We start from the raw sequence: 12,414 nt of genomic DNA on the forward strand, positions 1-12,414 counted from the left end.
ACATAAATTTCAGAAATATTTTGGCAAGATTCTCAGTTCCAAGTTCTTGATTACAAGCAACAGAAACTGTTTCTATCTGATTTAATGCAGAAACGAATTTGCTGCAGAAGGCATCAGAGTTCACTGGAGCTCTCAGGAAAAAGCCTAGAGAAACAGGCTCAAAAAATGGGCATGCACCAAAGAAGAACAGACGGCAGCATGACAGGGCTACTGCAGGGAGCACCTATTTGGGATGCCAGTGTGGCTGCTGCCATGGTGAAGTCTTCTGAACTCTCCCTGCATCCCTGTACCACTCAAGACTCAGAGCCCTGAGAAGGAGAGTTTTTTGTTCAAGCTAGGATCACATACTCATGTGCTAGCTTCCAAAGAGCAAGGAGTGAGATACCTGGGTGGTTCAGTGGTTGAGCATCTGCCTTCAGCTCAGGGCATGATCCTGGAATCCCAAGATCGAGTCCCGCATCAGGCTCCCCATGAGGGGCTTGCTTCTCCCTCTGCCTATGTCTCTGTCTCTTCTGTGTCTCTCATGAATAAATAAATACAATCTTTAAAAAAAAAAAAAGAGCAAAGAGTGTCTGGCCCTTCTTCCACTTCCACAGAGAGAGGTGGGAGGTGGGTTCCTGCCTTCTACCAGGACTTACTCAGTGAAAGGTTCATTCAAAATATGAGCAGGGCGGGATCTCTCCAAAGGTGGCTGTGACTTTGCTTGAAATTGCATTAAATTGAGGCAAAATTGTTATCCTTATATTCTGCATCCTCATTCATGAAGATGATTTATCTCACTTTTAACTCCGCTTTCTTCATGCCCTTTGCTAGAGTTTTAAATGTTCTTAATGGTCTTGTGAATTTTTGTCTCATAAGTCCTCGATATTTTACAGTTTTGTTATTGTTGTGTTGGATGTTTTGGTATTTTATTGTCTATTATCTTCTTGATTTTATTATTGCTGGTATTGAGAGATACCTCTGATTTTTGTATATTGATCTTATAGTATTTAAACTTTCTTATTACTTCTAAAAGTCTGTTAGTTTTCTTTAGTCTTCCATGTAAATGATCACAATACTTGCAAGTGACAATTTCATCTCTTTCCATCCAATCTGTACATTTCTTACTATTATTCCCTGTCTTATTACTTTGTCCTGAAACTTCAGTGATACTATGCAGAACATTCTGTTACCACCATGTATTCTGGTGTTTTCCTGGTCTTATGCATAGCCAATGCTTTTCAAGTTTTTCCAGGTAAAAAGACAAATACCTTTCTATCCCATTAGGGGAGTTTCTTTTTATTTCTAGTTTTCTACTAACTAAAATTGTAAATAAGGTGCTTTTTCTGCATCTGTTGAAATGTTCCTAAGTAGTTCCTTCTTTAGCTTATTAGTATGTGAATTTACATTAATAGATTTCTTTTCTAATGCAGAATTTTCTCCTTGTATTACTAAAAGTAAACCTTAATTTATCACTATATATTTTTCATCATTACTGAAATCAGTAAGCTAATATACATTAGGGTCCTTGCATCTGTATTCACAAATGAGACTGGACTGTAATCTACTTTTATTGTACTGTTTTTATCAAGTTTTGATATTAGGCTTAAATTGGCTTTTTATTTATTTTTTTAATAAATTTATTTTTATTGGTGTTCAATTTACAAACATACAGAATAACACCCAGTGCTCATCCCGTCAAGTGTCCCCCTCAGTGCCCGTCACCCATTCCCCCCCACCCCCCGCCCTCCTCCCCTTCCACCACCCCTAGTTCGTTTCCCAGAGTTAGGAGTCTTTTAAATTGGCTTTTTAAAAGGAGGTGGCAATCCTATCTTTCTTAAAGAAAAGAAATGATAAAACTAAGGTTATGGATCAATAATATGGGGAATTTTTAAAAGCAAAAATGATTTCTAAAATCACAATTTGTTCTTCAAAAAGGTTAATAAAAACAAAAAAATAACCAGGTGCCCATACTCCCCAATCTGCCCTGGAGGCCTCCATGTTACACCCTCTCCTAGCACAGTTATTCACTGCAGCCCCTTTTAGCCAGAAAATGTCACTGCTGGGCAGCAAAATATTCCCAGGGGTGAACCAGCCATGTGGACATGGGTTTGATGCTGCCTATTAGCTGGATCGTGTGGCGAAGTCACTGGCGTCTCTGAGTTTCAGGTTTTCCATCAGTAGAATAGAAATTGAAGAGTTGGAATAAAGCAAGTAAACTCTTAACTTCTAAACAAAAGTTAGTTGATTCCAGCACCAGGGATCACCAACCCAGAATCCAGAGTACGGAGCAAGGATCCCAGCACCCAGACTCAACCCAACAGAATTCCAGAGCTGTCTGGACTAGAGGCAGGGAAGTATATGAGGCCACACCGTAGTGAATGACTGTCTCTGCCCCAGTTCCTGGCACAGAGCACCTGAAACCCTTTTAATGTCCTAAGTGGCTAGAGCACGAGGAGCATCTTTTGTTCTAATATTTGGTCTTTGACCCCAGTGCATGATTCAGGGCTCCTAAAACTCTTGTACTTTCCTAGTGATGAGTGCATCTTTTACTCTTATGAGGTGATGCTGGGTGGGTGGGATCCACACAGAGACCAAGCCATGATTGGAAGCCCCCCATCATTGTCTTAAGAAGGGAGAAGGGATGAAAACGGAGTTAATGACCAATCACACCTACATGATGAAGCTTCTATTAAAAATATATATACAAAATAAGAACCTCTGGGAGCTTCCAGGTTGGTGCACAGATCCATATATTGGGATGGTGACACACCCCAAGTCCAGAAGCACCATGCTTGGGACCCTTGCAAACCTTGCCCCACACACCTGTCACCTGGCTGCTCATCTGTACCCTTTCTCATGTCCTTTAATAAACTGGTAAATGTGGTTCCCCAAGTTCTGTAAGCTGCTCTAGCAGGTGATTGACTCCAAGTAGGGTGATCATAGGAACACGAGATTGTGGCCAAGTTGGTGCCAAGTTGCAGCTAACTGGGAATCTGCGGCTGGAAACTAAAATGGGCAGTCTCTCAGGACTGAGCCCCTAATATGTGGGGTCTGAGGCAGCCTCAGAATTGAGTTAAATTGCAAGACAGGCAGCTGGTATGACCGAGAGCCAGAGTCAGAAGTGCTGTGTGTGGTCGTGGCAGAGAGACCCAGGAGGAAGCATGGCTGTTTTTCCCATGCCATCGCAGTGCCCACCGCCCCACCACCTCCCGCCCTCCCCACCACAGCCTTGAATACAGGCTCTTGCAACGCTCCATCCTGAGGACCAGGGAAGCCCAAGTGCAGAGACCCCACTCTCAGCTGCCACCTGCCCTGGGGCCTGGGGTCTTCCTTGCATGCACCATCTCCTCACCACCCATACAGGGTGTGATGTTCACACCACTTCAAAGCATCATCTCACCATGTTTGTTTTTCTCTCTTATCTTTGATGTACTAGAAAGTGGAATGGAAAATATTCTTTCTCATCTTTGGTAAAGTCAACCTTCCCTTCCCTAGAGCAAAGAGAACATGTTTTAGACCAGAGCAAGGTTTTTTTTTGTTTTTTTTAAGATTTCATTTCACTCAGCATAATACTCTCCAGTTCTATCCACGTTGAAGCAAATGGTGGGTATTTGTTGTTTCTAATGGCTGAGGAATATTCCATTGTATACATAGACCACATCTTCTTTATCCATTCATCTTCCGATGGACACTGAGGCTCCCTCCACAGTTTGGCTATTGTAGACATTGCTGCTATAGAGACTGGGGTGCAGGTGTCCTGCTGTTTCACTGCATCTGTATTTTTGGGGTAAATCCCCAGCAGTGCAATTGCTGGGTCGTAGGGCAGGTCTATTTTTAACTCTTTGAGGAACCTCCACACAGTTTTCCAGAGTGACTGCACCAGTTCACATTCCCACCAACAGTGCAAGAGGGTTTCCCTTTCTCCACATCCTCTCCAACATTTGTTGTTTCCTGTCTTGTTAATTTTCACCATTTTCACTGGTGTGAGGTGATATCTCATTGTGGTTTTGATTTGTGTTTCCCTTATGGCAAGTGATGCAGAGCAGAAAATAAAATATTTAAAACAACGGCAACAACAAAAGAATTAACAGAATCCATGTAAGTTGTAAGACAGGCTGCCCACCTGAGCCACAAAAGCCCATGTCGTTTCTTTTCTTTCATCCCCATGTGGCTAAATATAGAAGGAAGTAAACTACACCCATTTTTTTCAGAACAATTAGAGACCAACCAGTTCCACCCTATTTACCACTTCCTCTTTTCACCAAATGTCTTAGAAAAGAATATACAAAATCAAATAGAAAATGTCAACTTCTTCAGTAGACATTTATGTATTTCAAAAACATGAGCAATTACATTTTTTAAGGCATTTTGTCTTTTTAAAAAAAGATTTCATTTATTTATTCATGAGAGACATGGAGAGAGGCAGAGACACAGGCAGAGGGAGAAGCAGGCTCCCTGCAGGGAGCCCGATGTGGGACTCTTCCCAGGACCCCAGGATCACTCCCTGACCCAAAGGCAGAGGCTCAACCAGCCACCAGGTGTCCCTAAGGAATTCTGTCCTAACACTGACAGAGTGAAACAGTTAAAAAGCATATTCTAAGAGTTACTTTGCAGGTAGTACAATATCTAATTTGCAAAAAAAAGACAATTTGCAGATAATGCAGTTGAATTGCTGGTTTTCTAACCCATTTTCCTGAAATGGATCTGCTTCTTTGTTATTAGAAACTTCCTGGAAAATGGACAGTAAACACAGGTATTTTTTTTTTTTTTTTAAGATTTTGTATTTATTTATTTGAGAGGAAGAGAGAGTATGGAGGAGCAGGAGGGACAGAGGGAGAAGGAGAAGCAGGCTTCCCCGAGCAGGGAGTCTCCGACCCAGTACTCAATCCCAGGACCTGAGATCATGACCTGAGCCCAAGGCAGATGTTTCACTGACCCAGCCACCCAGGCCCCCTAAATATGTACGTTTTATTTTCATGTTAATTACAAACTTGTCAACAATCTGCACAAATCATAGTGGAGAGATTCTTCCTGTGAACTTCCCCAGGAAGAGTGGTCCCTTGAACCAGGAAAACACACAGGGTAGCCGTGTTGGGAGGGCACCAGGATTTCCATAGATACTAGAGATCTGTCTCCATGGAAGGCGCTAGACTTCTACCCTGGGAATGCGCTAACTGCAATAGGTCTTTCCTTCCCCGTAAACACCTCCTCTTTGATCCTCCCACTGACTCCAGTGGTTATCCAAGTGTGGCCTGGCAGCATCAGCAGCTCTTGGCGATGGGTGAGAAATGCAAATTCTTGAGGCCCACGCCAACCTACTAGAGCACAAACCCAGGGTGGAGCCCAGATGCCATGTCTGAACCAGCCTGCCTGAGATGCTGACCTGTGATGGTAACTCCTTACGGTTCAGAGGTATTTAACCTTTCACAATCCAGGTCCCCTCACGGAGCTGAGAAAGAAAGTAGGGCTGGGAGCTGGCCTGAACTCATGACATGGCCCTGGGGTACAACATGAACAATTTCACAGAACATCTTCAGACCAGGCCACTCTGTGACCTCATCTGAACACAGACAGGAACAGGAACACGTCCAAAGCACAAAAATAACCAAAATGTTTTCCATCCTAGCTAAAAATGAGTGCCATTGTCTCCTAGCCAACTAAAGCTGTAGATTCTGTTTCCCTCTGCCCCAGACCAACACTTAGTTCTGGAACTTGCTGACACCATCCAACCCCGGGGAAAACCCCAGGTCTCAGTAGGACTGAACACAGGCTGAAATCCCTCCTGAAAGGTCCTTTCTGATGAGTTCTGAAAGAAATGTTGCAGGCATGCAGCCTCCCTCACTGCACTAAGTGACGACCCCACTGTCTTAAGAACAAGTACATTCCTGGTGCTGTTTGACTGGATGGTGCTAACACGGGGATCACTGCACACACCCCCGGCCAGCGGGAACTGTGCCCCCCATGAAGCGTTCACCCCAGGCCACCCACAGTAAGTACAGGAAACACAATAATTTCAGAAAGTGGTTTTATGTCTGTTGAATCTAAAAATAGGTCATCGGGCTTGTATTGTGTATACCAGCTATTTAAATTTTATTTTTCTAGCCATTCATAATTGTGCCTTAAAAATGATCAACATTAAATTTTTTTTTTTGCTTGAAAACTGTCTTTATTACTCTTTGATGAACACAAGTCTACCAATGTAAGCCCAGATTAATGTAACTAATTACATGCTAATGATTAGGGACTAATTGCTCACCTCGGTACCCATTCTACAAGAATTAGACACATTTATTGCCACAGTTGTTCACTATGAGTTTTAGGAAGATATAGTTCAAGCAGATAAAGTGTTTTGTTTTGTTTTGTTTTGTTTTTACAGAGAAAAATCAAGCAAGACTTAAAACTGCAAAGTAAAGGGATAATGCCATTGTTTTCATATGTAGAAAGACATGAAATATTAAACACACCTACATTTAAATTAGGAAGAAAGGATAACACTATGTTGTGCCTATAACACACAGTTATCACAGAGACAGTAGGAACCAGGCCACCAGGCCTAGGACAGGATTTTTCCCTCTGCTACAAGGATCGACCTGCCCAGCAGATAGCACAGACGGTGATGGTCAGCTTTCTGTGTCAACCTGCCTGACTGGCCATGGGGTGCCACATTACGCCTTATTTCTGGACGCATCTGTGAGGGTGTTTGGACTCAGCAGACTGCTGTCCCCAGTACAGGCGGGCATCATCCAATCTGTGAGTGACCTGAATACAATCAAAAGTGGAGGGAAGAACTCACTTTGTTTCTTCCTGCCTCACTGCTGGAGCCGTCACATCTCATCTTCCCCGGTTCTCAGGCCTTCAGACTAGGACTGAATTACACATGGGCTTTCCTGGGTCTCCAGCTTGCAGACGGCAGGTAGGGGCACTTCTCAGCCTCTGTGATCACATGGACCAATCTGAACCATGGGCCATGGGCCCATGCCCCTCTGTGTGTATCTCCTATTGGTTTTACATCTCTGGAGAACAAGGACTAAAACACATATAGCCAGACACTCCCTCTAAGTGCGGAGAGAAACATCCTAAATTCTTGCAATACAACCCCCCCCCTCCATTTTCCAGGACAACTATCAAACTACTTACATGTTATTTTATCATCTCTTTCATTTCATTCATCATTATATACCTAGCACAGAGGCTCCTCTGGTAAGGGGTTAAATAGGTGCTGAAAGATAAGTGAATTTTAAAATATATCTGCTTTATTTACTAAAAAGTTTTATTTTTATAGGAAACTATAAAAAAAAAGCCAAAGAAATCATATATAAAGAAATTACATATAAGGCAGCTCCAGGAGTGGCCTCTATACCCTACAGTTGGCCAGACCATAAGGCTTCAGGTTATAACGTATCTGGTGAGGCCGCCCCCTCGGATCTCTGAAAGCCTCCGGCAATGTCGTAAGATATTCAGTATCACATGAAACCGCTTGTCGGCTTTCAAAGCTGTGAACTCTTTTATATCAGCTTCCACTATGAAATATTGACCTTTGGTATCCTTTGTTTCGTCGTCAATAAATCTGTGATAAAGATTTCTGGCCACGGAACTCATAGACTTTTTTGGTTGATGTAGAATCTTGTATTTACTAACTACTGCCTTGTTGATTTCTTTAACAACATCATTAATTTGACAATAGGTTAAGCGGGATTTCACGTGCGCTGGAAGGCCATTAAATTCATCAGAAGTTATAAATGGCATTTCTTTAATACTTCTTTGTTCTTTGGGGGGCTTCTTTGTGGGTGCAGGTTCCTCAACTTTGACTGGTTCTTCAGGGTCAAGGTCTGACACATTAGCTAGGTTCTGGCTGACTGTTATTTGAGGTAAATGGGGAGGAATGTTTTCCTTGAGATGTTCCACATCTTCATAATCCTCTTCAAGAGATTCACAGAGTTCCTTGAGTGAACGGTTGGTTTGCTCTTGATACTGAATCTCCGATTCCAATTTATTTAGAAGTTCATTTACTACGATGATCTCATCTCCTATTTTATCTAACATAGTCTTCAAGGTAGGTTCCTGACCACAGTTTCTCAGGGACAACATTCTCTTGATGTTGCCAATCTTCTCATTGATGTAAGAGCACAACTGTTCCAGATCTGACGATGCCATGGCTTCAAGCCTCTGCAAAGCCGAGGATCGCGACGCGCCACTCCGGGGGCCAGATTCCAAGAGCCCGCCCGGACGCGGCGCCGCAACATTAAATCTTCAAAAGAAAACGGGCACTTTGGTGGCTCAGTCGGTGAAGCGTCTGCCTTGGGCTCAGGTTGTGATCCTGGGTCCTGGGATCAAGCTCATGTGGGGCTCCCTGCTCAGCAAGGAGTCAGCTTTTTCCTTTCCCTTTGTCCCTCCCCTTGTGTGCTCTCTCTCTCTCTCTCAAATAAATCAATAAGATCTTTTTCTTAAAAGGTTTTATCTTTGAATCTTGAGCCACCCATGCATCCCAATCAATAAAATCTTTAAAAAAGAAAAACCAACCGAGTGCCTGGGTGCCTCAGGAGGTTAAGCATGCAACTGTTGATTTTGGCTCAGGCTGAAATCTTGGAGTTCTAGGATTCAGCCCTGCATGTGGCTGCATGTGGCTCCCTCCCCCTCAGTCTCCCCACCCCTGCTTCCACACAGGCACTCTCCCTCCTAAATAAATAAATAAATAAATAAATAAATAAATAAATAAATAAAATCTTTTAAAAAATAAAAAAAAACCACATTGGCTCTTCATCTCCAATTTTTGGAGCTCAATCCCAAAGGGTCCTCTAATACTTTCTCAACACTGCTCTCCCAGTAATCATCTTAAAGTTAAACCCTTTCTCAGTTATCTTCAGCATAGTCTCCTCTGTTTTCGTGTTGCAAAGGAAGCTAACATATTTTGAGCACCTACCATATACTAGTAATTATGCAAATTTAAATACACCCAATACCTAGGAAAGAATTTTTTTTTAATTTTTAAAAAATTTTATTTGAGGCGTGGGAGAGGGAGAGAGAATCTCAAGCAGACTCCTCAGTGCAGGGCTCGATCTCAGTACACCAAGATCATAACCTGAGCAGAAATCAAGAATCAGATGCTTAGCCAAGGCACTCTAAGAATTTTATTTTTAAATTTTCATTTATTTTTAAGTAATCTCTGTGCCCAGAGTAGGGCTTGATCTTACAACCCCAAGATTGAGAGTTGCATGTTCTCCCAACTGAGCCAGCCAGACACCTCACCAGGAAAGAATTCCAAATAAATATTAGCATCCTCTTCCAAAACCTACTTCCCAGTGTTTTTATGGGTAAATTCTTTTAGACATCAAGGAACATATATCTCAAATGTTATTTAGAGAAGAATAAAACAGGACAGGCTTCCTGATTAATTTTTTTAGAGACCATCCTAGTACAGCAAACCTGATCAACATAGCATTTGAATGTTAGCATGCAGCATCGTTAGAACTGATGCTACAGTGATGTGCTAGACCCTTCCTAGAATCTGTTCCTGGGCTGACGTTGGCAGGTGCTTGCTGAGTGTTGGATTGTCCATGCTCATCAGCAGCCACATTCCTACCGCCTCCCCTTCTTTCGATAATAAGCCATCATCCGTGGCTACAGGAGCAGGTAAGTGACACAGGCAGCACTGGTCAGAATTCCTCATACCTCTGGCCTCACTGATGGACCGAGAGGTGTGCCCATGACCCACAGTGAGTAAACCCGTGTTCCCCAGAATGGTTCTAACTACAGGTCACAGCAAAGTGCCTTCTGTCCTTTGTTGTGAGCTGTTAGGCCAGTAACTGCACTCGCCAGTACAGGGAGAAGATCTATCTGACACGGAAAAAATAAATCCAAAATGCAGAGACACTAGAACAAGGGTGAGAGCAGGAGTGCGTGGGAGACTCTCAACCCTGTGGGATCCCTGGGGCTAGGGTGGCCCTGACGCCAGCACCTTCTCTTCCCCACCCAGTGCTTGGCTTCAGTCCAAATGCCAAAATTCCTTCTTTAGTATGAGATAGTTGGATTTCCTTTTCTGTCACTTGGAACCCCAAAGCCCTCCTGAACACAAATCTTCAGGGAGTGGCAGTGGGCAGAGGAGCGAGTGCTGAAGACAGACAAATACACTTGTCCCCACCTTGCAGGTCTGGGAGCACTGGTCCCTGAGCCTCTCTGGGCTTTGTTTGCTGTGTTTGTTTTCAGGGATGGAAAACAGCCAGTCCTTAGACTTACCCGACAACCTTTGGAAAGACAGGGGGTACATCTTATCTTCTTTGCTGTGTCCTCAATACTTAACCAATTCTCACAAATTAGGCCCTTAGTAAGTGTTTACTGAATAAAATGACAAATGAGAGCATAAATCAAGAGCCTAAACACAACACCACCAAGGCTCCCAGCAGGATGGATGGCGTGTTGGAAGCGCTCACCTATCTTGCCCCGTGGAGGCAGAAGCATCTGTCCTCAGGTCCTGGGTGCCCTGTCCCTCCTAGATGAGCTGCCTCACTCACCTTTCCCCCAAAGCATGGTGACCAGGGTGAGGATGGGGGGGGGGGGGTAGGGCCTGCAGTGGTCAACTAGGAAGCTGCCTGCATTCAGGGGCTGCTGGCCACCGAGGGACTGCCAGTGGCTAGGGGTTCAAGGCCAGGAGTGAAGATGGGTGCTTCCAGGAGGGAAGGACAAGGGAGAAATCCAAGAAGACGCCAGGATGACAGGCATCCCTCCCACTGCCACCACTTGCTCATGCCCCTTCAGCTCCAAATAGTCAACCCACCAAGATGTCATCATCTGGGGCCGTGAGCCTATCACTTGAAAACCAGAGTGTGGTGCAGCCAACATCCTCACGGCAATAGTCAGCTCTATGACCTTTCCATACTTTTACTCTCACTTACTTGTTCATCTTTGAAACTTCATAACTTCATCCATTTGTCCAAATCTTGTTTTCTAAATGTCCTTCTATCCTTGATCAGGCGTGTGCATGCATCTCGCTGTGATGGTTCCCCAAGGTCGCTGGCCCTACACCACTGACCAGCAGGTCTGCCCGGCTTTTCTCATGGAGCTCCATCCACTGATTTCATTTTGAAAACAGCCCCCTTGCTTGCATTCTGTCTTTAGTATCACAGAATATGGTCACATCTTAGCCCCGTTGGTCTTTCTTCTCACAGCTCCTCACTAATTTGTCCAGGGTTTCCCAGACTCAAGACTATCTAACCTTTAAAGCGAATAGGTGCTCAAGATTATATGCAATTTTTATAAAATGATCAGTAAAGCAAAGCAGCTAAGAGCATGAATTCTGGATCCAAATGTCCTGGCTTCAAACATTCACTGCCGCTTAGCTGTGTGAACAGTGCTGCTTCCTCGAGGAAAAATGGGGTGATGGTACCAGCACTCTCCTCCTCGGGGACTGAAGGGGCATCTGTGTAAAGTTCTTGTAATGTGGCCACATAATAAGTGCTAGACTGTGTTTATTTCATTAAAATCGTAATTCTGATTAAATGATTGAAATTGTTATTGCTACCCGGCACATGTCAGTGACAGCATTTAGAAATTAGTAACTTTTTAAAAAGGATTTTATTTATTTATTTGAAAAAGAGATTGGTAAATTGAACTCCAATAAAAAAAATATACGAAAGAAAGAAAGAAAGAAAGAAAGAAAGAAAGAAAGAAAGAAAAAGAGAGAGAACACATGAGTAGTGGGAGGGCAGGGAGAAGCAGACACTTCATTGAGCAGGGAGATAGACGACGCAGAACTCCATCTCACGACCCTGAGAACATGATCTGAACCCAAGACAGATGTGGTTGGACGGAGCCCCCAGGCACCCCTAATCAGTAAGTTTTTTGCATAATCCTGGAGGCTTGTGCTTCCTCCGGCTGGAAAAATCTTAGAGAGCCTGCTCACACTCAGGGGGACCTCAGAGAAGCTGGACGTTAGTGCTTCAGAGAGAGAGAATTAATGGTGGACACCCGCTGGGCTGGGCACAACTGTGGGGCCTTCAGTGCACTCCCTCATTTCTCCTCTCCTACGACACGGTGACAAAGGTACCCATGTTGTCCTCCTGTCCTCATTGAAGAAGTGGACGTTCTGGGGCCTCCCTTACGCTGGCACAGGAAGGAAGGACAGACAGACAAGAGGTGGCAGGTGGCACCATGAGTGTGTCTAACTTGGTGGGTGGCAGCCTTGAGTCTCTGGGGTCAGCACACATGCACGTACCCTGAATTCACAGGGGTGGTTCCACGCTGCCATCATCACATCAATCCTCCTAATGTCACCTAAGGGGACAATCGGGCCACCAGGGCTCCAGGGCCACCAGGAGGCTGACCTCCCGACTGTTACACGGAGTCATCCACGGCGACTTCCTTAACCTTGAAGCCGCCTGGTTTCCCTGGTGTTTTATAAAGTATCAGATTTATCTGATGTGGGGAAAATACAAATTT

General features: G+C 44.1%; 1 protein-coding gene across 1 annotated transcript; it reads right to left on the bottom strand.

Moving 5' to 3' along the window:
• Nucleotides 1–6,981: 6,981 nt before the first annotated feature.
• LOC112925869 (SKA complex subunit 1-like) lies at nucleotides 6,982–8,151 on the bottom strand. Its single transcript, XM_072732049.1, has one exon. The coding sequence runs from the start codon at nucleotides 8,134–8,136 to the stop codon at nucleotides 7,369–7,371; it is 768 nt and encodes a 255-aa protein (XP_072588150.1). The 5' UTR covers nucleotides 8,137–8,151; the 3' UTR covers nucleotides 6,982–7,368.
• Nucleotides 8,152–12,414: the final 4,263 nt, after the last annotated feature.

Source organism: Vulpes vulpes, chromosome 12, assembly GCF_048418805.1.
Source record: "Vulpes vulpes isolate BD-2025 chromosome 12, VulVul3, whole genome shotgun sequence".
Taxonomy (NCBI): Eukaryota; Metazoa; Chordata; class Mammalia; order Carnivora; family Canidae; genus Vulpes; species Vulpes vulpes.

Coding starts and splice junctions, on each gene's coding strand:
- LOC112925869 (XM_072732049.1), bottom strand. CDS start 8,136: ATGGCATCGTCAGATCTGGAACAGTTGTGCTCTTACATCAATGAGAAG.